Source organism: Eschscholzia californica, unplaced genomic scaffold (assembly GCF_041429995.1).
Source record: "Eschscholzia californica isolate CP2 unplaced genomic scaffold, dmEscCali1.0.p SCAF_4, whole genome shotgun sequence".
Classification (NCBI taxonomy): domain Eukaryota; kingdom Viridiplantae; phylum Streptophyta; class Magnoliopsida; order Ranunculales; family Papaveraceae; genus Eschscholzia; species Eschscholzia californica.
In genome coordinates, this window is record NW_028238461.1 from 21,988,438 (window position 1) to 22,014,310 (window position 25,873).

Below are 25,873 nucleotides of genomic sequence, written 5' to 3' on the forward strand. Positions count from 1 at the left end.
TACACAATCCTCCTCCTATAACTTACTCTGTCTATAACCCATTGTACCATTTCATTCTCTCTCTAGAATTTTGTTTTTTAGATTTCTTTTTTAAATAGTTCTTCAACAATTATCATTATCTTAATGACTACCAAGGAAATTAATAAACACATTGAGTTTGAATTATGGTAGAAGTGGAGAAATTAGGTTTCTAGTGCGAGAAAGACGTACCTTAGATGAATAGTGTTAAATTTTATCTAAACTCAAATTTAATTTGTTTATTAATTAAATAAGTAGAGAGTCAATTTTAGTGGGCAGTATTTTCTTTAGTTAATTAATGGTGTTAATGGATAAGTTCGTGGGATCATGTTAGTAGTGTTAGTGGGTAGAATATGGGTCTATAAATAGACCAGTCTTTGTAGTTTATTTTCATTAAATCAGGTCAAGGAATTCAATTCAGTTAAATATCTTCTTCATTCTTCTTTGTTTGTGCAAGTTATAATTTCCTTTACCATTAAAAAATTAAACACTTTTAATTTCCAACATTTGGTACCCGAGCTAGGAATATTTTGTGATTACTAACCAAATTGCAAAATGAACGGGCCGGCAATCCAACCTCAGCTTCCGTAATTTTGTGAGAAAATTTTTGATTAATGGTGTATCTAAATGAAAACATTATTTAGCTTCCAGGAAATTCAGGAGGTTGTCGAATTTGAGTATGAAGAACCAGTTGATCGGGTAAAACATGAAGCTCTCTCTCAGGTCCAAAAAGATAGTTTGAGGAAGAACATAAAGAAGGGTAACCGAATTTCAAAATGAACGGGTCAATCCAACCTCAGCTTTTGCGATTTTGTGGGAAAAAATTTTAATCAATGGTGTATCTAAATGAAAGCATTATTTGGCTTCCAGGAAATTTTCGAGGTTGTCGAATTTGGATATGAAGAACCAGTTTATCGGGTAGAACATGAAGCTCTCTCAGGTCCAAAAAGGTAGTTTGAGGGAGAACATAAAGAAGGGTAAGAAGACATTGTTCATTCTCTATCAAGCTGCTGATGAGATTGTCTTTGACAAAATCTCAAGAGCTGAAACAGCTAAAGAAGTGTGGGATTTGTTGCAAAGGTCCTACAAGGGTGATGGGAAGGTAAAAAAAATGTAAGGTTGCAGACTTTACAAAGTGAATTTGAATCTCTTAATATAATTAACTCTGAAAATATTTCTGATTATTTTTCTAAAGCTCAATCTATTGTGTAATCAATTGCGAGTTAATGGTGAACAGTTAACTGATCTACGTGTTATTGAGAAAATCATGAGATCATTGACCGCTCGTTTTGACTATGTCGTCGCTGCAATTGAGGAAGAAAATGACCTCTCAACTATGTCAGTTGAAGGTTTGATGAGTTCATTATGTTCTCATGAACATAGGATGAACCAGAGAGCTGTTGCAAGGCGGATTGACAAGTTTTTCAAAGCAAAGTGACTGTTTGGAAGAGGTGGTTCTAGTGGTGAAAAAACTACCGACAAAGGTGAAGAAAGACATGGTAAAGAACCTAAAAAAACTGGAAGGTATGACAAATCTAAAGTTATATGTTTTTGTTGTAAAAAATTAGGTCATTATAAGTCAGAATGTAAAGTTTCCAAGAAATATTTAGAGCATGTTAACTTTGCTGCAGATGATGTAGAAGAGGGAGAAACTCTTTCATTAGCTTGCAAAATGGATGAAGATTTAGATGATTATTCGGTAGAAAGCGATGAAGCTGGAGTTTGGGACTGTCATGTTAAAGAAGATCATCAAATAAAAATTGATATTGATGATGAGGCAGTAACTTCAGAATCTCAAGTAATTGAGATTACACCTATTTATCTGAATACTCATGATAATTCAAATCTAGAATTATGTGCCCGTTCAACTTGTATTCAAGTTACATCGTCAAGGTTAAGTGACTACGTTGTAAGCAATGATGATAGTGGGTCTGACGAGGATTTTGCAAATTTTGTATCTTTTGCATATTGTAATCCCATCAATCCTATCACTTTTAAAGAAGCAGTAAAAAAATGTGGGGTGGATTCAGCTATGGATGATGAAATTCATTCAATTGAAAAAAGTGATACTTGGAAGTTAAATTTTCTTCTTGCAGGAAAGAAGTCAATTGGGTTGAAATGGTCTTTCAAATCCAAGTAGAAACCAGATGATGGTCAAGTAGACAAATTAGTTGTGAAAGAGTACGTTAAAAAACCGGATTAATGTGAAGTTTTAAATTGAAGAATAAGTGGCTTATATTTTTATGAAGCCATTGAAGGTCCATTCATCTTTCTAAGTTGAAGACCATGATGGGCGTTCATTTGAGTTTAAGAGAGGGTGTTAAATTTTATCTAAACTCAAATTTAATTTATTTATTAATTAAATGAGTAGAGTGTCAATTTTAATGGATATTTATTTTCTTTAGGTAATTAGTGGTAAGTTAATGGTGTTAATGGATATGTTAGTGGGATCATGAAGTGATTCATTGATGTTATTGTTGAATTCAATGTTTAAGACATTGTGAAATTGAAAGAATCAGTTACTGGTATAGGGCTTTTGATTCCTTATATATTGTTAGTTTAAAAGATGTCATTTTTATACGTTTTGTAGTAGTGGGTTTGAAATAAAATTATGGGTTCAGATCAAGATCTCAAGGGATAGTTGGAGAGGATTTGGGAGTGAGAATTGTTGATGTTTTGAAACAAAGTTGGTGGAAGAGATGATTTTTTCCCCATATGATCGACATTGGTATACCGTGTACTGTGTGTTTATTATATTTTCTCTCTCTAGAAAAAATCTATCAAGTGAAAAACTCTGATCCATCAAATTTAACTTCTATTTCTCTTTTCAAATTTGTTTTTTAGGTATCTATTTAGAAAGAAATGGAGGTGATGATTCTCTCCTGAAATAATCAACTGCGACTTGTTGTATTTTCTCAGTTACTGAGATTCATTTCAAGAACAAAAATGTTTCAGTTTTTCACAATTTTGTATTGATTGGTTTGAAGATTAAAACTAATTATGGAGGTGTTGGTTCTTCCCCCAAACTATCAACAGTGATTAACTGTGTGATTATTGTAGCTTCTCTCTGGAAAGAAAGAATTTATTAAGCCAAATTATAGTGTCGGATCCTACTAGTGTCGGATCCTACTAGTGTCAACACTTGGTTGCCCAAGTGGTTAAAGTGTTGACATATACTCTAAAGGACCCTGGAGGTCCCGAGTTCGATCCCCAGAGAAGCTGGAATATCTAAATTATTGAACTTGGGGTTATTAGGGCATAAATAATGTAGATGGGCTTTAGTTCATAGTTAGTTGGGCTTAAGGCCATAGTTAAGTTAGGCTTTAGGCGAGTTCATGTTTGCTTTGGTAGTTGCAGTGCTTCTCACATCTTTGATGTATCAACACCATTGTAATGACTGTCATATATTGAAGTCAATTTGAAAACATGTATTCAAAAAAAAAGGGAGAGAAGAAGTTGGAGAGTGTTTGCTGTCACAAGAACGAATTTAGAGGGGAAGCAAGAAGAATACAGTTAGAGAGAGAATAAGAAGAAATATGGAACAAAGAAGAAGATTTTTTAGAGAAGAAGAAGATTTTTTTAGAGAGAAGAGAGATGAAGAAATGTAGAGAGAAGAAGAAGAAATTTAGTGTAAAAAAGAAGAAACAATTAATTTTAGAGGAAGGTTAATAAGGGAAACAAAAAATTCAGGAGTTAAAGTTAACTAACGATTTTATAAAAAATGATCATTTTTTAATTTACGAAAAATAGAGGACAAAAAAGGAAGCTGATCACAAACTAGGGAGTCCAAAAGGAAAGAACTCAAAGTAGAAAACCAAAACAGACTTTCCAAAATAAAGTTGGTATAGAAAAATTATGCCTAACTAAACGTGACATTTTTCAAAAATAATAAAAATAAACATGACACTGCCTTGAAATTTAATTGGAAAAAAAGGGCAAAACTTGTAAGGAATCAGATTCGAACACACAAGCCCCTTGGTGCAAGCAATATTCTCCCAAGTTTTTAACCTCTTAGCTAAATGTCATCTCATGAGTTAAAATACTACTTATTTATGTACGCGAGTGGCGGCCCGGCTGCGTTCTTAGTGACTCCGTCTCCGGATATTAGTTTCTTACAAAATTGTGATAATCTGCCCAAAGATAAGTTACTAAAATTCAAGATCCAGTGTTATCTAACCAACCAATCAGAAGTAGGGGGCACAATTTGGCCATCTACATTTTGATCGGATTGCGACCTACTTTTTTAAATAGACTATCATCTTTTTACTTTTATATGAGGTATAGTTGGGTGTTTTTAAATTTTTGTGTGACCTTACTTTTGCATTGGCATTGTTTATAAATGGCATTTCCATTTCTTGATTTTTTTTTTTGTTGTTTTTCTGTTTTTTTTTTGTTTTTTTTTAATGAAGGATAATTGCATTAAAAAAATTAAAAGAAAACATAGAGTTTATAGTAGTTTAGGAACAAAAGAAGGTAACACATTCCAAAGTTCTTTTTTCCTGAATTTTCTTCCCCATTTTGCAAGCGCGTCCGCCTGGATGTTGCCTTCTCTCGGAGTGAAGGTGAATATAATTGCTGCGAATTTGTCCTTGAGGGCGACCACCTGTTTCACTATCTTCTGTGTTTGCCATTGAAGTCCCATACTATTACCATTGATGCACTGAATTACTGCTAGATTATCACTTTTTATATCAACATGGTTGGATCCTAACTGTTGTGCCAATAGCATGCTAGTATAAATAGCCAATCCTTCACATTTTTCAGCGTTTTGACCTTGGACTACGTCGGCAACCACTAGGATAAATTTTGCCTCTGCATCATGAATAATACAACCTACTCCAGCAGGTTCAGATATAGCAGCAAAGGATGCTCAACATTAAACTTTGAGAATGGCTTTTTTTTTTGTTGACAGTTCCATTTCTTGGTGGAAGCATTATAATTTTCAAATTTGACCCTCTCCTTTATAATTTTTTATAATTAGCTAGTCTTCTTCCATCTCAATTGTCTTTTTGTCATCTCCAAAGGAGTCCATCCATGAGCATAAATGATCATTTCTCAACGTGCTCAAAACAAAACAGGATCATGCCTTATTGGAAATCACTGTTGAATATTTTTATCTGAATTCTTAAAGGCGGAAGATACATCTGAACCTTGTATTTTTGTTGCCCTTCAGAATGAACTAAATAATCTTCATTTGAGTATCCAATAATGTTAAACGACAAAGATATGACAAAAGATCTAATATGAAAAGTAAAGATAAAGGTGTGAGAAAAGATTGTTTGAAAATAAATCCAAGAGTGATCTATACGTCATTTGGTTTTCAGTCTTAATCTTTTACTTGTCATATGGATAATTCGTGTCCTAGCTAAGGGATTTCTTCTTTTCGAGTAGTGTAAAGTAATCATGTATTATTTTCATCTTCACTAAATCGTTGACAAATATTGATAGAAAAAATGCATGATTTTGACGGCATCACACACTGAGATATCTTTCACAAACTCGATGGAAGAGTCGAGTTGAAAGTGTGAAAGCAACAAAGTATAAAACTCCACAAATAAGAGAAGCTTTATAAAATTGGTAGAAATAAGTGATGATTCAAAAACGGCCATGATGCTAAAAATATAATAGTGCAAGACTTTAAAAATTTTGAGTTCTTGGTTAGCATTGTTATCTGGCAGAATATTTTGTTTTGCGGTAAATTCTATTAGCAACGCAATTCAAACCGAAGATATGAATTTTAATGATGCATTTGATAAATCGAAATGATTCATTTGTTATTTTGAAAGTTATGCAAAAGTTAGATTTGAAGAAGGCACGATAGATCTAAAGATATTGCAACTATAATGGGGTTGAAGCTATATTTTGAAAAAAAAAAACGTATATTTGAAGAAGATAACAAGTTGACGAGAATGAAAATGAAGATGCACCATTATCTGTTGAAAATGAATTACATCGTATACATATTGGATCATGTCCCTTTCTTCACTTAAAAGTAAATTCTAACACTTTTGGAAGTAAAATAAATATTTGATTTTTCACTCCATAGATGATGACGGTTTTGAGAGATTCATGCGCTCCTCTTGTGATTTTTCTAGAGTTTAACGAGCCATATGATATAAATGGACTTGACTTATTTTAAGAATTGAAAGTAATAAAACGCCTTCGTTCCAAGAGGTAAAAAACCAATCCTAAGTATTAAATTTTTTTGAAAGAAATTGATTGCTTATAGAATTGTGTTAACAATACAAAAAGTTCTGCAAAGTCAAAGTTGATTGAGTGTTATATTCGATCTTTTTTTTTGTTGAACTAGAGTGTTATATTCGATCTACGTCACAAGAAAGGTTAAATGAGTTAGTAATCTTCTCAATTGAGAAGTAAATGACCGAAAATCTTAATTACTCAACAATTACTAGTGATTTTGCATCTAAAAACGGAAAAAGAATAAAAGTTCTGTGATTACTTATCAATATATTTTTGGTATGTAAATATAGCGAAATATTTAAATAGGGTTATTACATTTTCGGACTTCGCTTCGGGTCACCATATAATCAGAGTCGATGACTACAAAGTACGTAGTGACTAGTAATCAGGGTCGTTCTAATAGAAATAAATTCATAAAATTATCAAATTTACTTTGATTCATTAACATCTTCAGACGGGTTCCTCGACAAAACAGATGAACACATTGTCAAACCTAAGCTTCAGATAAATCAGTATGCAAAAGCGACGAGGAAGAGAAATTAAAGAAAAGTGTAAATTATTCTATCTTTTTCCACAATATGCAAGTCATCAAGCTTTCTGTAAATATATTGTACAAACAACAAATTTTGACACTCTACTCTGTAAAATGGAGATCACATAACACCAAACCCCCATGTAAAACTCGGTACAAAAAAAAATGGAAGATACAAACAAGTGAAGAAGAAACAAAATTGGCTACGGAATGCAGACATCGTCATTAAACCTAACTAGTGTGGGATAGAACGAGCTGGATAACGAAGCAGATGTAATATTTTAAACAACTATGGCTGGCTGCTTCTTGTGCAACCTCCCTCTCAACTGTCTGATCTTCGCGTCTACTCTTGCAGAGAACCCGATCTTTGTTTCTTGTCGTGCTTTTGATCGTTCCCTTCTCCACATACGTTGATCTTCTACATCTTTCTTGTAAAATTTGATCTCTTGAATAATATGGTGATCCATGGGATTGAATGCTCGTTGAAAAGAAATGTGAAACAGGTAAGGAAGATTACAAGCGGTCGTTACTAGGAGAGTGACTACCCAGTAAATGGGTGCTGGAGCTAAAGCTTCGACGAGGATTTTGTAAGCATTCCCAGAGATGAGAGGTGAAGTCATACCGTAAAGTAGGAGAAACACGTACCAAGTGCAGATACTGCCCCATACAATTACGTGCTGGATCCACGTGAAATGGCTCATGGTAAGTGCAATTTGGCAGTTAACAGCCCAGATGATGCACGTGAACATCGTCGTCCCAACAGCAGCCATGTCAGCGGTTTGACCTCCACTATGGAAAGCTTGATCATAGAAGATGTTTATGTTGAGGAAGAATATGACTAGAGATGAATAAAGACCATTGCCCATCCACCCAAGTATTCTATACCAGTCGAAGAACAAGTTTTTTGGTCCTTGCTGATAAAGTGCTGGGAACTGCAAAAAAACGAAAATAGAAATAGATAAGCTTGACTATGGAAGAGAGAGAGAGAGAGTTTAGTTCCACCATGTCATAGTTGAGGAACCACTAAATGGATGACCTATCTGTGTGTCGGTTTAAGACCGTTAGGACTCCAACTAATGACATGGGTGGATCTTCTTGACTCATGTTCAATAAGGTTCAACTAAATTAAGCTTTAGAGAGGGACAAAAATTAATTCCCTGAGCTATTTCTTTAACTAACCTCTAGGCATATTTCAGAAGAAACATCCTGCTCAAAAACTCCAAGTGAAATGACGGGTAATGAGGTAAGAATAACATTGAACAGTAGCATGTACCAATCGTCATATACTGCCTGCCCCGAGAAACCAGCGTATGCTTCGAAGTAGAAGAGGGTGAGGCCGAAAGCTATATTCTTGTAGAAGAAATAACATACCTGATTGAAATTGATACAGCTTAATGAATATTAGTTTTTACCTAAGTGAAATTTTATTAACAAGAATAAGAGGAAAATATGAAATTCTATTCTCACCATCTGTGCAATCCTCTTATAACACCAGTGCCCATGGACAACTAGAAGTCTTTCCAAGAACCGAAACTGAGATATCGAGAAGTCACTAGCCATTACTGCCTGCAGGATGTAGAAAAATTAGTGACCTCCATATCAAGAGCATAGATTTGCATCAGCAGGATAATGATGGATTTTTACTCTTTATGCCAGAGATAAAGTCTGATTAGGTCGATCATGTAGTCTTTAGAGTATAGCTTTTCAGACGTAATAAGGAACTGTAGTGATTTAAAGTGAATGACAGATATTGTTTCACACTACAAAAAAATCATGAGATCATTCTTCCTTCTATCCTGATTTACAAGATACTTGAGTCAGCGAAGAATTTCAAACCTGCATTCCTTCTACCCCGCTAATGCCAACACCAATGTCTGCCTCCTGTATCATACCAACATCATTTGCTCCATCACCAACTGCTAAAGTAGTTTTCTTAGTTCCTTCTTTCACCAATCTCGTTACCTAATTGACACCCGAATTGAAAAACACAGATTAAGCTATTATTTTGACAAATATTAGTTATTATAATCACAATCTAATAAAGGTTAAACAAGTCCTACCATTGCTTTCTGCTTTGGAGATACTCGACAACATATGACCGATGCACAATCAACTGCTAAGTTCAAGAATTGATTTTTTATTTCATCCTCTAAAGCATAAGTTAGAGTTTTCCCGTCAATAATTAAGGCAAAAGCAGCATGAGGGTCCTTTTCTAGTTTGACCATTTGAGATCCATTAGTAATTTGCATCAGAATGTTTTCTCTGATGGCCTGCTCAAACAAAAGACAGCAACAAGGCCAATCACAAAATCAATTCCAACTTTCATTTTGTTTCTCTTTATTCTCTTTCTATCGTTATGATGAGATAGCCTTTCAGGAAATAGACTCTCTATAAAAGCAATGAAAAGATTAGGTACCTTCTTAACATCTTGGGCTATTAAATCTGTATTCATTGTTGTTATGCATATCTGTTTCATGCCTTGTCGAAGTAAACTGCATGCAAATCTGCATTACATAAACCAACATTTCCTATTAACGATAGTCATTAATAAGTCTATGAAATGATTTTGCAATTTAGAAAAGAAGAACGAACCCAATGTTGATTGCAGTTTCCATCTTATCCCCTGTCAGAACCCAGATCTTAAGACCAGCTTGTGCTAATTTATCTATGCACTGAGGCACCTACAAGGAGAAAAATAAAAATATTTATCTATGCACTGGCACCTACAACTGAGCCCACCACTCATATTTGCATAAATATAAAATAAATACTTACTCCTGCTTGCAATTTGTCCTCTACGGCAGTGGCACCTACAAGAATCAAATCCTTTTCCATTAAATCTGCGACCCGTTCAAGCATAGCCTCTCTTTCGGCACCAATTGTAGTCTTTGCCTTTTGAAATTCAGTGTTCCAAGCAACATATTCGGACTCCTCAAGTTTTTTATATGCAAGTGCCAATGTTCGCAACCCTGATTCTCCATATTCATTAAGATGCTTATTTGTATCCTCCTCGTACATTTTCCCATTTTTGGCTAACCGCTCAAATATGATGCTGAATTTTTAAATAGAATTTGTCATGAGTTCTTGAACGAAAACAACATCAACATAGATTTAGCTAATCGAATCAAAATAATCAATCAGATGAGTAATTAAGATAAGTTAAAGGTTTAAGATGAAGAAAATCCCGTCCTCACGGAGAAAGAATCATGTATGTAAACCTTATTACTAGGCAAGTAACACTAATTGGAGCGAAGAATGTTCGTTGAATAACCAAAACCACATGATCATAGGTAGAATAGTAGTTAGACAAGAATCAGACCTGTCTGCACCTTTGCACAAAAGAAGAATTTGTCCATCTTCGTCTTGTACAATCACAGACATTCGCTTCCTTTTGCTACTGAACTCCAATAAATTAAGAATCTTGAATTCCCTGGAATTGTTTAAGCAAATACAAATATGTCAAGAATCAAAACAACAAATAAAGTACAACCTAATCATAATGATGCTTTTCAAAATCCAAACCTTTCCACTGGGTGAGAGGAAGAATATCTTTCTCTAATAACAACGCTACTTTGCGTTCTTTTACAGAATTCAAATCCAAATTCTCTAGCAGCAATCAGAAAAGCTCCTTCATCTGGTGACTCCGCTTCATAGTTGAAACTGCCAGTTTCCTCATTTAGCTCAGGAACTGCTGTTTGACAAAGTGCCAGTATCCGAAAGAACAACATAATGGTGTTTGCATTTGGTTCATTTAACCAATTCCCATCCATGAGACGGTGGTCCTCGAAGCTGAAACCTTTTATAGGTTTACGTTGATCTTTAGAAGTAATTATTCTGTGAAGTTCAATTTCTGAAGCTTGGATATCACTTCGTCGGATTTCCCATGAATCACTTGCCCTCCTTGTAGGTGTTGGAGTTTCTGAATTCTGATCGTTAGCCATCTGCTTTTGTGCAGCAATTTCAACTTCACTAGAACGCAAACCATAGGAAACTCCGGCAATGGAACACTTCAGAAAGTCCATCTGATTACATGTCAGAGTGCCCGTCTTATCTGAGAGGATTGTATCAACCTGGCCTAGCTCTTCATTCAAGTTTGATGTCCGTGCATCTGCAGTATGCCCAGACTCTTCATCATACATGTGCCGATCTTTATTAATGAATGAAGCTTGCAAGACTTTGACAACCTCAATAGAAACATAGAGTGAGATGGGTATCAAATACCCATACAGGATGAGAGCTGTGACCAGATGATAAAATCCAGATGTATTGGGTTTTGATGGATTATACAGACTCGTGCCATTTTTTGGTTGCAAGTACCATGACTCTGACCCGTATTTTATCTTCACAGCAAAACCTATCGAGCTAATCACGGATATTAAAACAAGAACAGCGAAAAGAAAGTAAATGACTTTGTCCATTTTCTTTTCAATTGTACTCCTTTTAGAGGGTGATTTGGTCGAGTTTTGCATGACTTTGCTATCATGGCCAGTATAAATCGCCACTCCATATACATAAGCAGTGTTTCTAAGCTTAGAATCTCTGAGAAGGATCTGATTTGGATCAAGAGCATACAGTTGACGTTCATACTCGAAATTACCTACAAAAGTGTAGAGATTAGGATTCGGGTCTTCACATCTGATTGTTCCAGTAAAATCCTTGAAAGCATCATCGTCATCTAACGACAAGGTTACCTCCAAAGATCTCTTTACCTTCAAGTTTGTTTCACCATCCAAATTCATTGTCTCCACATAGCAAATCCCGTCATCATAGCTTGAAGATAGTAAAAGTAAATCTGCAGGAAAAAATTGATCTTTTTCCACTTTCACCACATCACCCACCCGAATTTTTTGCCATGGTTTGTAACTGAACTCACCATCTCCTTTATGGGTACTAATTTTTCGTCCATTAACCTTCACATCCTGCATAAATCTACGCCAATCTTCCAAAGCTTCTTTAGCCATACTCAATCCCACAACAAAGGCTAGAGGTGCAATCATACTGACAGCACTGAACGGACTAACAGGTGTTAATGACAAAATTGCAGCCATAAGGAAGTATATGTTAGCAACACGACGGAACTGCTCAAAAATTGCTTTCGGTAGAAATGTAATAGCATTATATTTCGTTGTAGATATCCCATTTCTTGGGTACTTCAAAGGCTTTTTCTGGTGGAGGCGTGGTTGATTACAATAAACCAGTCGCGAGAAACCTGGGCCCTGGAGGGTATTAAGACCATCAGTTTCTATAACATCGGGCCTAAAACAAGAGAACGTATAGAGTTTGCTAAACCGGAGTTTCCCCTTCATCCTGCTTCTGCGCGCCATCTTTTAGCGTAATTCAGCTCAAATGATCATCTAATCATCAACAAGCATCCAGCTGCAAATCAAGACTTATATTAACTACTGTAGAAACACAAGGAGTTATGGATGAATTATTCCTCCAAACAACTCTGAATGCCCAATTCCCATTGAACAATACCTTGTTTCTTGCAAAAGAAAATCTCAAAATTTTTCAAACCCTCAAAATTTATCAAACTTCATCCATCAATCACCATGAAACTTTCAGTATCTGATCAAGATTTTAAGTGGTTTATACCAATTTGACTTATCCCTAGCTCTAGCATTTAAAATGCTTCAAATTTTGGACTTTGTCAACTTTCTATCCAGATCTAAGAAAAGTTCCAAACAGAAGTAGACAAAGATTTAAAAAGGGTAATCAAATTTTCAATCAAAGAACAAAACCCATGTCTCTTATCAAGAATCAAAACCTAAAAAGAAAAAGAAATTGACTTAACTTCATAAAGAATCAAACAAAGATTCTAAATAGATATACCCAAAACAATAAAATTTTGATTCTTTTTACCAAACAAATCTAAAATAACAGCATAAATCAGCTGAGTAAGACATTAAAATGCTTAAAGATGAGTGAAGAGTGTGTGTTACCTGGAATCAGACACAACAAATACTCCATAAAAGGAGTAATCAACTTCTTCTTCTTCTTCTTCAATTTTTGAGATATATTTCAAGAATCAAAATCACCAGAAGCTTTTCTTGTCAGATCATTTAGTTTTGATACCCAATTAGATTAAATTGGGATTCTGGGCGGTCTTTATTTCTCTCTCTCTCTAAACTCTCTCTCTCTCTCTAAACTCTTTCTCTCTCTCTTTCTAACAGGATTTTCCTTGCCGTTTCACTCTTGTAAAGAACTCATTTTAGTTTTCTTTTACTTTTCTTTATTTGTTTTTTATTTTGATTTTAGTTGTAATTTCCTCTTCTTTCTTTTTGAAAGTTTTCAAGTCATGACAAGAGTTGACAAGTCAGCACACGGCACACTGAATTGACAAGAGAAAACCTAGTCTTTGTGGGTCTTACATAGTCTGAGTTGGCAAATGGCTAGTCATGAAATGTGATTTGTAAATGGATTTTCCAAGTCCTAAATTGATTATTGACCGTTAAGTAAGTTCCTCTGGCCTACTTCAATGTCTTTGTTCAAATTTATATTTAAAGAGCTGAAAGTTTCATCCAACCACTAACACTAGTCTTTTGTTATTGAGTTAATTACGTCCCCACCACTTCTATGAGATTGTACGAGAGTAAAAGGGGTTTGCGTGTACAAATTATCTATCTGACCAAGGACAGACTCAGAATTCGACGAAACTACTTAGAGTCAGTTATGATTGAACTTTCATTTGTAATATCTATGGTGTATGAAGATACAATGCAAGACAATTTTCAAGGAAAAATATAAGTTTGTAATTTGTGATTATCACATATTTATATTTGTTTTCCAATTAACTTTACAAGGTAAAAGAATGAGTCACTTAAATAATTTAGCTACAATAATGACAATGGACTTTTTGTAAGATAATTTATTTTGAAGAGTGTAACCGAGCGACATAATGGTTTTTCTTAGGAAATTCTCTATAAATCTTTGGAAACTATTAAAACAAGAAAGTAGGATTCATGAGGTTCAATCTTAGGCCATAAAATCATCTCACTGGACATTATAAAAAAATCTCTAAAAGTCCTAGTTGTCAAGTGTGAATTGAGATTCTCTTTCCTAAGAGTTAAAATCGAGACGTTCTAAAAAAAATTTGTCTCCAATGGAGATCTCTAAAATAACTCTACTTAATACACACAACACTCTTAAATTCCACAGAAAAAAAATACTAAAAAACAAAATTTTTTATTGGTTCAAATTTTAGATTGGCACTTAGAGAGTCTCAAGAAGACAGTCTAATTTTGGAGTATCTCTCTTAAGAGTTTCTATATTAAAATCTCTACAAATCTTAAGTGGCACTCTAAGTTTAGAGTTTAAATGTCTCACTGGAGACGCTCCAACAAAAGAAAGTTTTACCAGTCGAGTTAGGTGAGTGTTGATCAGGACATAATTCTGCCCCGGTATTAAATAGACAAAAAAGTGATTTTAATTTTTTTTTTTTTTTTAATTTTCAAGTAGGAGTTGACAAGTCAACACACAACACACCAAATTCACAAAGAAAACCTAGTCTTTATGGGTCCTACATAGTCTGAATTGGCAAACGGCTAGTCGTGAAATGGTATCAGTAAATGGGTTTTCAAGTCCTAAATTGATAATTAACTGTTAAACAAGTTCCTCTGACCTACTTCAATATCTTCTTTTTAAATCTATATTTAAAGAGTTGAAAGTTCCATCCAATGACTAACACTAGTCTTTTTCTAATAAGTTAATTACGTCCCCACCACTTCTATGAGACTGTATGAGAACAAAAGGTGTTTGTGTGTATTAGCAATCTATTTCATCAGGGGCACAATCAAAATTCGACGAGACTACAAAAAGTCACTTATGATTTATTGTAATGTCTATGGTGTATGAAGATACAATGCCGGACAATTTTTAAGGGAAAATATAAGTTTGTGCTTTGTGATTATAAAACTTCATCTTTGTTTTCCAATTAACTCCACAAGGCAAAAGAATGAGTCATTTAAACAATTTGGCTACAATAATGACAACAAACTTTTTGTAAATTATATAAGTACGAAGGAAGAAATTACATGTTTTTATAAATCTTTGTCAATTTTTCCGAAATCTTTAAAATTAAATTGTTTGGGAAGACTTTTTCTTTTTGTTGAACTAATTGTTTGGGAAGACTTGAACTACAAAAAAAATAAAAAAGTATTATGTGGTTAGAAGGAACTAACAACAAAGAAGGTAATCTATTTTAAGCAGATTTTCTCATTATCGTGGGAGTTCGCAAGAAAATTAAAAGATAATCTATTTTGGAGAGTGTGACCGAGCAACATAATTATTTTTCTTAGAAAATTCTCTATAAATCTTTGGAAACAAATACTGTATAACAAGAAAATAGGATTCTTGAGGTTCAATCGTAGGTCATAAAAGCATATCCATTGGACAATATAATTTTTTTTTTAAAGTCCTAGTTGTCAAGTGTGAATCAAGATTCTCTTTCCTAAGTGTAAAAATAGCGACATTTTAAAATGTTTTTTTGTCTCCTATGAAGACCTCTAAAATAACTCTACTTAATGCACATGTCACTCTTAAATTCAACAGAAAAAAAGGTACTCAAAAACGAAATTTTCTATTGGTTAAAATTTTAAAGTGACATTTAAAGAGTCTCAAGAAGACACTATAATTTTGGAGTATTTCTCTTAAGTGTTTCTCTTAAGTGTTTCTATGTTAAAATCTCTGCAATCTTAAGTTGCATCATAAGTTTAGAGTTTGAAAGAGTCATTTAAACAAAATAAGCTTTTACCAGTAGAGTCAAATGAGTGTTGGTATTGGTCATGACATAGTTCTGCTCCAGTATTAAATAAATAAAAAAGTGATTTTAATTCTTTTTCAAAAAAGTTTTCAAGTAGGAGTTGATAAGTCAGCACACGACACACCGGAATGACAGAGAATACCTAGTCTTTATGGGTCCTACATGGTCTGAGTTGGCAAACGACTAGTCGTGATATGGTATCTATACATGGGTTTCCCAAGCCCTAGATTGATTATTAACTGTTAAACAAGTTCCTCTGGCATACTTCAATATCTGTTTTGTAAATCTATGTTTAAAGAGTTGAAAGTTTCATCCACTGACTAACACTAGTCTTTTGCTAATAAGTTAATTACCTCCCAACCACTTCTATGAGACTGTATGAGAGCGAAAAGTGTTTGCGTATACTAGCAATCTCTCATCAGGGGCACAATCAGAATTCGACGAGACTACTTAGAGTTAGTTATGATTAAACTTTCATTTGTAATGTCTATAGTGTATGAATATATAATGCAAGACAATTTTCAAGGAAAAAATATAAGTTTGTCTTTGTGATTATCACACGTTTATCTTTGTTTTCCAATTAACTTCACAAGGTAAAAGAATGAGTCATTTAAACAATTTGGCTACAATAATGACGATAGACTTTTTGTAAATTATATAAGTACGAAGGAAGAAATTGCATGTTTTTATAAATATTTGTCAATTTTTTCGAAATCTTTAAAATTGAATTGTTTGGGAACAGCTAGAAAAAAAAAATATATGGTTAAAAGTAGAACTAACAAGAAAGAAGGTAATCTTTTTTAGCAGATTTCTTCATTCTCGTGGGAGTTCGCAAGAAAATTAAAAGATAATTTATTAGGAAAGGATCTCCACTGGACACTGTAAAAAAATCTCTAAATATCCGAGTTGTCAAGTGTGAATTGAAATTCTCTTTCCTAAGTATTAAATAGAGTCACTCTAAACTTTTTTTTGTCTCTAATGGAGATCTCCAAAATTACTCTACTTAATACACATGTCACTCTTAAATTCAACAGAGCAAAAGGTACTCAAAAACAAAATTTTCTATTGGTTAAAATTTTAGATTGGCATTAGAGTGTCTCAAGAAGACACTCTAATTTTGGAGTGTCTCTCTTAAGTGTTTCTATATTAAAATCGCACAAAATTATAAGTGGCACTCTAAGTTTAGAGTTTGAATGTCTCACTGGAGACGCTCTAACAAAATAAACTTTTACCAGTAGAGTTACGTGAGTGTTGGTATTGGTCATGACATAGTTCTGCCCCGATATTAAATAGATAAAAAAGTTATTTGAATTCTCTTTTTTTCTTAAGTTTTCAAGTAGGATTCGACAAGTCAGTACATGACACACCAAATTGACAGAGAAAACCTAGTCTTTATGGGTCCTACATAGTGAGAGTTGGCAAACTACTAGTAGTGAAATGGTATCTGTAAATGGGTTTCCCAAGTCCTAAATTGATTATTAACTGTTAAACAAGTTCCTCTTGCATACTTCAATATCTGTTTTGTAAATCTATGTTTAAAGAGTTGAAAGTTTCATCCACCGGCTAACACTAGTCTTTTGCTAATAAGTTAATTACGTCCCACTACTTCTATGAGACTGTATGAGAGGAAAAGGTGTCTGCGTGCACTAGCAATCTATTTGACCATGGGCAGAATCAGAATTCGACGATACTAACTTAAAGTCACTTATGAATAAACTTTTATTTATAATATCTATGGTGTATCGAGATACAATGAAAGAGAATTTCCAAGGAAATATATTAGTTTGTGCTTTGTGATTATCACTCGTTTATCTTTGTTTTCTAATTAACTTCACAAAGGTAAAAGAATGAGGCATTAAGAAATATGGCTACAAGTATGACAATAGATTTTGTGTAAATTATATATGTTCGAAGAAAAAAATATATCTTTGTCAATTTTTCTAAAATTTTTAAAATTGAATTGCTTGGGAACACTTAAACTAGAAAAAAGAAGAAAGCATTATGTGGTTAAAAGTAGAACTAATAAAGAGGATATTTTATGGGTTTTTTAGGCCAAGACCCCATTTATTTAACTATATTAGGGAGACACCCCTAAAAACATTTTCGTTTAGGCGTTAACCCCCAAAGTCTATTTTCCATTTAAATAGCGGTGAAGTAGTGGTCGAGCGAATCACATGCTCGGCTACTGGCCAAAATACCGCCGTTCTAATTTTTAGTATATGCCCCCATTTATTTAGCTATATTAGGACTACACCCCAAACCAAAATACCACTTGGAGCTTCACAACCTGTAGTATCTTCTTCTTCTTTTGGAATAAATGATGCTTCCAATATTAAAATTTTCAGTATAAAATCCAGATTTTTCTTCAGTTGTGGATTTTGCTGAATCAAGCAAATGGATTCTGGTTTCAATCTGGAGTTCACCAATTTCTTCTTTTTGCTATTCTTTATTGTCAACTTGGGTTCTGTTTTTTGCTCTGAATCTTGGTTAGCTGTTATAGGACAATTTGAAAATCGATTTAACATGGATAAATTTCTTCCTCGGTTTCTTTTTCTTTGATTGCTTCTCCTTCTTCTTCAATTTCTTCTACTTCTTTTCTAGATTTCAATTCTTCTCTAGCAAAATCTTCTAAGATTTTATCTTTTCTTCGAAACCCATGTCTAAACATGACTAAAAGATTCAAGATCAGATTTTTGTGAGAAACAATTATAAAATAGAGACTTTTGAAACCAATTACACCATTTTTCTGTACAACTACTACTAGTTGTTTTTCTATTCTTTTTTGGGTTCTGTTTGGTGGATATTATAACTTGAACTTGACCCATACAAGTAATTTTTGGGTACAACTACCTCGGATTGGTAAAGACACGATCCACCCTATCATCGTAGTACAAGTGACGCCTCGGCCAGAGTCACTCGCTGATTGGCTCTAGCTCGGGAAGATTATGACCCAATCTATAACCGAACCTCAGACTTATCAGACAGAGAACGTAACAATGGTGAACCAACTAGAGTCACTCGTGGATTGGATCTAGCTCTGGCCTCTGGCTAGGGGTGAACATGACCCAGTCTATGGGCGAACCTCGGAGTTAGTGGTTCGATATGTAGCTAGGGTGATTTAAGCGATCGTGAGATGGGAAGGTATTGGCTAGGGATAAACTATTCGAATAGACATAGTATTTTGGTTGGGGGTGTAGGCCTAATATAGCTAAATAAATGGGGGTCATATACTAAAAATTAGGACGGGGATAGTTTGGTCAGAGATCGAGCATGTGATTCACACGACCACTACTTCACGGCTATTTGAACGGAAAATGAGCTTTGGGGTTAACGCCTAAACGAAAATGTTTTTAGGGGTGTCCCCCTAATATAGCTAAATAAATGGGGGTCATTCTCTAAAAAACTAATATTTTATTTAGCAGATTTCCTCATTATTTTGGTCGTTCGCAAAAAATTTGAAAGATAATTTATTTTGAAGAGTGTAACCGAGCAACATAATAGTTTTTCTTTGGAATTTTTCTATAAATCCTTGGAAACAAATAAAACAAGAAATAGGAGTCTTGAGGTTCAATCTTCGGTCATAAAAGCATCTCCACCGGACACCATAAAAAATCTCTAAAAGTCCTACTTGTCAAGTGTGAATTGAGATTCTCTTTCTTAAGTGTTAACATAGAGACACTATAAAAGCATCTCCACTGGACACTATAAAAAAACTTTTACCAGTAGTGCTAGAGATCTCTAAAATAACTTTACTTAATAATTATGTCACTCTAAAAGAAAAAAATAACCAAAAAATAAAATTTTTTATTGGTAAAGTTTAGAGTAGCAAAAAGACACTCTAATATTGGAGTGTCACTTTAAAGAATCTCTGTATTAAAATTCTATGGTACTCTAGGTTTAGAGTTTAAATGTCTCACTGGAGACACTCTACCAAAAGAAACTTTTACAAGTAGTGTTAGGTGAATGTTGGTGTTGTCATGACATAGTTCTGCCCCGATATTAAATACATAAAACTGAATTTTATCACCGTATAAACACTACAACAATTAAGAATAACAATACTAAAAACAATTATTGTAACATTAGGTTAGATATCATTATAAAATATCACTAAATCTTTACACAGACAATATAATTTGTTTAGAGATGTTTGGGTTCTAGATCAAAAAAGAAAAAGAATAGGACAAAGATGCAGGGGGAACCAAAAATAGGTCCAGGTCCAAAAGGTACGAGCACCATTTGAGCCGAACTCCAAAACAAAATTTCTAACTAGAAGCAAGTTAAGAAGTATACTTTCATTTCCCCAATATTGTAGCCTTCTTTCTTCCTCCACATTTTGGCTCACGATATAGAGAAATGCAATCTTTTAAAACTTTTAGGTTCCTTAGAGTTTGGATTTCAGTTTTAAAAATCTCTCTTCTCTCCTCTCTCTCTCTCTTACAACCGGATTCCTCCACCTAGCATAAAAAGTTTCGGACTCAGGCTTACATTTCATTTTTCATTATCTTCTTAAAGGTACGTTTTTCCCTCTTCAATCATTTTTGTTTGTTTCACTTTTAAGTTGGCTTGTTAGCTTTTCTGTGACGTCCCCAACCTTAGCAGTTGTCGATATTATCTCCGCTTTAGACACTTCATACAAGTCTAGCAGTTGTCAATATTATCTCCGCTTTAGACACTTCATACAAGTACGCAATTTTGTTCTTGACAAAGGCTCCACGACCCCCCCCCCCCCCCCCCCTTCCCAGCCTTCCCTTCCCCCCCAAAAGACTTCGACACTTATTGAATTTGAACGTAAACCTATAGTTCATGCTTCGGACACTCTCGTGGACGATATTGATATATACCTTTTAAGGACAATACCATCAGAACACTCTCGTGGAAGATATTGGTATGTACCTTTTAAGAACACGTTTATTAAGTGGGATTAAAATAGGCTTACAAGGATAATTAATTTAGTAATGTCACTTTGACTAGTAAGATTACTTTATTTTAGTCTTTAGTTTGACTAAGAATATAAATATGATTTCTAACACATTCATAATTTATTTATAATGTGGAGATGATATAATTGCAAAACGTTGAAATCTTGGTCTTATAGAGAGCATAAGGTGCACCCCACGTCTTGCACTCTAAGAATTTGACCAACTAATCATAATTATCATACCAATGTTAAATAAAAAACATTGGTATTTATTAGGCTCCACGATAATAATGTTAAATAAAAAACATTGCTACTCATAAAATTAAAATACTTCCATGTCTCTCTATTGCCGAACATGATACTTGGCATGTTGACGAAGCTGGTATTTGACGGTCATGTCGAGCTAGACTTCGTTGTTGATGCTTTAATCCAATAAATTTTTATTAAAATTAATTATGAATATTTTATTTTGGTAAAAAGTGATTAACTAATTTTTTATAATTTTCAGTTTTTTGGTATATTCATAATTTGCAAGAGCTTGCAAAAGGGTTGCGACAAATTGAAAAAGGATTGCAACAACTTGCAAAAGAATTGCAACAAGTTATAAAAGAGTAGCGACGACTTTACAAAAGGGTTGCAATAGATAACGTACAAAAAGGTTGTGACAGTTTGCGAAAGGATTGCATTCACTTGCAAAAGGATTGCGAAAACTTGCAATAATATTGCCAAAAGTATTGAGTTTTTAATTAAACAAGATACAAATATTTAGATTTTTTATCAAACAAAACATAAATGTTGGGTTTTTAACTACACCACCAAACTTGTCTCTTTATTAACTTAAAAAATACTTAAAACTGAATATTCGACTTAATTTCCTGTAATCGGAAAATCTAGTCCTTTTTGAGTTTAGTGGCTCAAGAATGGCAACTACAATTTCTAATCCGATAAGAATCTTTATTTGGAAGTGTGCTTCAAATAGGGTTAAAGGACTAACTCGGCCTTGGCAAGCTTTATGGATTTAGGCGCCAATGATGCAGCTTGGCCAAATTGTGGTCAGCTACTGTCAGTGATTAGTAGTAAATTATAGATCAATAAGTCTATAAAGACCGTCCAAATCAAACCGCATTGCAACCGTCTTTCCACCTTGTACAAAAAGACAAAAATTTAAAAAGGATCCCACACTTTTCAAATGCTTATTAAATTAATAAGTTGCTGTTTCAATTTAATGGAACAATGAGCATGCCGTTATTGAAAATCAATCTCAACCATTGGTTTTCAATGGTTAAGATTTAAATTCCAAAAATAACTTTTCTTTCTCTACAGCCTAAACACATCACTTTAACTTTACTCATTCACCAGGAAAGTAAAACCCTAGTGGAGAGGTTCATTCTTGTCGTTGGCTTCCTCAAGAATATATTCATTAACAAATCGATTTTTCTTCAACAATCCCCACCCAAATTATTGGAAAAACACACTTCTCTCCATATTCGAAGGTTGGTGAATCATTTTTTATTGTTTTGTTTGAGGAATATGTGGAAGGAATTCCTATACACTATAGTTTAGATTCTATGGAATATATTGATTCTGAAAATGATTGTGAAGAAGATGATTGTGAAATAGAAGAAGAATGTGTAGAAAGTGAAATGGATGTCAATTTTTTGAAATATAACAAATTGGAATTATTAGAACTACTAAAGGTAGGAACAATACACAATAATCTTGCTATTGTGTTTGAACTCTTTAAGAGATATGCTTTTTTATTAGGATTTCCGGCAAAGAAAAGAACTAGTAAAAAGGATTGTAATGGTGTTCAACGATGGGTTACATTTTCATGTGGTAGAGAAGGAACACCTAAAAGTACTTCTTCCAATTGCTTAAAACCAAGACCCTCATCCAAGACAGGTTGTAAAGTCAAGATTAGAATAACGCTTGAAAGAGATGATAAATGGAAAGTAACGTCGTCTTTTCTTGACCACAACCACCCTCTCAGTCCTAGTAAATCTATATTTTATAAATGCAATAGAAACATCAAACCATCCGTAAAAAGAGCTTTAGAATTAGGAGATAGAGCGGGAATTCGACCATGTAAGAATTTTGGCACGATTGTTGAAGATGCTCATGGATATGAAAACCTAACTGCAACAAGGAAAGATTGCCAAAATTATCTAGCTCAAGTTAGACGACTACGCCTTGGTAAAGGTGATGTAGTTGCAGTTCAACGGTATTTCTTGAAAATGCAATCGCAAAGTGCAGATTTTTTCTATTGTATGGACCATGATGAAGAGGGTAGGTTGAAAAATGTGTTTTGGGCAGATGGGAAGAGTAGAAAGGCTTATAAAGAATTTGGGGATGTGGTAGCATTTGACACGACTTACCTGACTAACAAGTATGAAATGCCCTTCGCTCCATTTGTCGGTGTAAATCATCATGGTCATACGATCTTATTCGGATGTGGTCTCATTTCAAATGAGGACACAAACACATTTGTTTGGTTGTTTCAGACTTGGCTCGCTTGCATGGATGGTTGTCACCCTCAAGGAATAATCACAGATCAATGTAAGGCAATGCAAAATGCCATTGTGGAAGTCTTTCCTAACACTAGACATAGATGGTGTTTGTGGCATATTCTGAAGAAGTTGCCTATAAAATTTGGTAGCAATAAACAAAAAGATCAAATTAGTTCTACATTGCAGTGTTTGGTGTATGATTCACAAGACCTCAGAGAGTTTGAAGAAGGGTGGATAAAAATGCTTGACAAGTATGGTTTACATGAACATAAATGGTTGAATAAATTATACGGGGAAAGACACCTTTGGGTTCCAATTTATCTTAAAACTAATTTCTGGGCAGGCATGTCAACTACACAACGAAGTGAAAGTGTGAATGCCTTTTTTGATGGTTATGTTCATGCTAAAACAAGTCTATCACAATTTGTTGAACAATATGGTCGTGCACTGAGAGATAAAGCTCAAAAAGAAGCAGAGGCAGACTTTAGGTCATACGCACACAAGATACCATGTGTGACTAGATTTAACATTGAGAAACAAGCCCAACAAGTGTACACCACTGAAAAATTCAAAGTATTTCAGCAAGAGTTGATTGAATTATTATACTACAAAGACATACATAGTTATCAAGATGGTGCGTTTACCGTACATGACATACGGTCTGATATTGTCATTGGAGATGGTAAAAAGAAAAGAATGGTGTATAAGGTTTACTACAATCAGACAAATGGTAGTATACACTGTAGTTGTTTTATGTTCGAGTGTTCTGGTATGTTGTGTAGGCATTCTATATTGGTGTTGTAGGATCTTGGTGTTGACTTCATTCCAGAGCAATATATTCTTCGTAGATGGAGAAATGATGTTACAAGAGCACATACGAAGATCCCAATTGGATATGATGATTGGGATTTAAGTGAAAATCTTCGTACTTATGATCGACTATGTCGTGCATTTACTGAACTCGCCGACTTATCATGTGATGATGATCGGCGTTGCAAACGATATATTGGGTGGGTTGAGAATGAGAAAAAATCTATACCTCTGTTTAAAGAGGGTGTTCAGACTACATTGAAACTACTTTCAAACACATTAGAGGTAACTAATACACATTCAAGCTTTACGAGTTACTATTTTTTCATTGACACAACAATCTTTGTGACGGTTGTTGTTATCTTCAAATCTTTCTTTTCAGCTATTTGAGCTAGATTTTCAAACATACGCTCCAGCTGAGTAGTTTCGTCATCTTTCGCTTCTGTTTCAACTGATATCTTTTCATCATTGTTTTTAGTTCCAGATGCCTCGCTCTCATCCCACTCGAAATATTTGCAATGTCGTGAGCAATTGAAGAAATACCTACCATGATTTTTAGAATGTTTATTCACCTTAAACCATTGAACTATACCTTTTCCACATTGCGGACACATTTTCTTTCTCGGACACGAAACCAAATCATGTCCGGGATCTCTACAACTATAGCATAAACCATGATTGAATCCACTCATGTTCCACTTTTTTGTGCAACCTGCAAATATTTAGATACATTAGTTATATATGAGTCTTAATCTCCATGCCTATAAACTTGAAGAAAACTATAATTCTTGGTAATTTAAGGGGCTATGGTCATAACAAAATAAAAGGTTTAGAATTCTATACTCATCTTCCACTCTATATTAATCAGTTGTATCTTCCACTTTATAATTTGTTAAGCAGAAATGAAATTAGTCTAAATTTTTTATAACATAAATTACCTTTGGTGCAAACTTCAATTAGTATTTTCATAAACCCAAAATTATTTCAAAACTAAATCTAGAAAGATACATAATTCTTAGTAATTTCATAAACCCAAAATTATTTCAAACCTAGATCTGGAAAGATACATCATTATTAGTAATTTCATAACCCAAAATTATTTCAGACCTAAAGCTAAAAGATACATAATTCTTAGTAATTTCATAAACTCAAAATGATTTCAAACCCTGAATCTAGAAAGATATATGATTTTGTAATTTAAGGAACCCTAAATTATTTCAGACATTAAATCTAAAAATATACTTCAATAATTTCAAGTACTGTTACTAACTTTGAGAAATTGATGCAAGTAAGTGTTACTCCCAGAATAGTTGGTTAATCTCTCCACTAGGGTTTGTTACTAACTTTGGAGAAGAAAAATTTCTTACTGAATGAGAGTGAATGAGTAAAGTTAAAAGGAAGGGGTGTGTTTAGGCTGTAGAGAGATAAAAGTGCTTTTTGAAATTTAAATCTTAACCATTGAAAACCAATGGTCGAGATTGATTTTCAATAACGGCATGCTCCTACTTCCGTTAAATTAAAACAACCACTCATTAGTTTAATAAGCATTTGAAAAGTGTGGGACCCTTTATAAATTTTTGTCCTTTTGTACAAGGTGGAAGACGGTTTCTATACGGTTTGATTTGGACGGTCTTTATAGACTTATTGATTATAGATTATGTACGCCACAAGACTTGTCTTACTATCTAGACTTGTTTTCCTGTGGTAGGATTGAAAATTACTTCTTTTTTTTTTTTTTTGAAAGGATTGAAAATTACTTGATAAAGAATTTTCCATGTATCGTCGTAATACTTGCTCAAACGTGCGCATTGTTGAAATTTGAAATTAAAATACTGTGAAGTATTAAGTCAACAATATAAATATTTATGTCTAAAATAAAAAACTAAGTTTGTAACTAAAGCAAACGAATTCAACCTTTAAATGTCAATTTTAAATGTTTCTTTTTTAATCCTAATGTTGTTTAAAATATACAATTTCGATGTCTGTGCTCAATCCTAAAGTTCGATTTTGCTTGGGAAAATTGAGCTATCTTCCTTTTGATTAGGGTGATACTATTAAGATTTGGTTAATTCAATATCATTTGATAAGACAAGATTTGCATTACCCATGGATCGAAATCGCCA

The 25,873-nt window shown here is 33.9% G+C and overlaps 2 protein-coding genes and 1 non-coding gene across 4 annotated transcripts; 2 read left to right on the plus strand and 1 right to left on the minus strand.

The window, feature by feature from the left end:
* The first annotated feature begins 2,708 nt into the window (after positions 1-2,708).
* LOC147543654 (small nucleolar RNA Z103) lies at positions 2,709-2,821 on the plus strand. The gene has a single exon (XR_015224484.1). It is a non-coding gene; the product is annotated as a small nucleolar RNA Z103 (small nucleolar RNA).
* A 3,937-nt stretch (positions 2,822-6,758) lies between these two features.
* Positions 6,759-13,194, minus strand: LOC147543655 (putative phospholipid-transporting ATPase 4). 2 transcript variants are annotated; one of them, XM_086635010.1, is made up of 11 exons: positions 12,694-13,194; positions 10,274-12,127; positions 10,071-10,181; positions 9,527-9,803; positions 9,344-9,432; positions 9,168-9,255; positions 8,812-9,021; positions 8,588-8,713; positions 8,219-8,317; positions 7,931-8,122; positions 6,759-7,683 (listed from the first exon to the last, which is right to left on the minus strand). In XM_086635010.1, exons 2-11 carry the CDS (start codon positions 12,073-12,075, stop codon positions 7,033-7,035), a joined length of 3,645 nt encoding a protein of 1,214 aa, XP_086491136.1. In that variant the 5' UTR covers positions 12,076-12,127; positions 12,694-13,194; the 3' UTR covers positions 6,759-7,032. The 2 variants fall into 2 exon arrangements, with proteins under 2 accessions (XP_086491136.1, XP_086491137.1); XM_086635011.1 differs by having other exon boundaries at positions 10,274-12,419; positions 12,694-13,169.
* An 8,930-nt stretch (positions 13,195-22,124) lies between these two features.
* On the plus strand, positions 22,125-24,174 carry LOC147543656 (protein FAR1-RELATED SEQUENCE 5-like). The gene is made up of 3 exons (XM_086635487.1): positions 22,125-23,648; positions 23,745-24,035; positions 24,133-24,174. The coding sequence occupies exons 1-3, from the start codon at positions 22,668-22,670 to the stop codon at positions 24,172-24,174; spliced, it is 1,314 nt and encodes a 437-aa protein (XP_086491613.1). The 5' UTR covers positions 22,125-22,667.
* Positions 24,175-25,873: the final 1,699 nt, after the last annotated feature.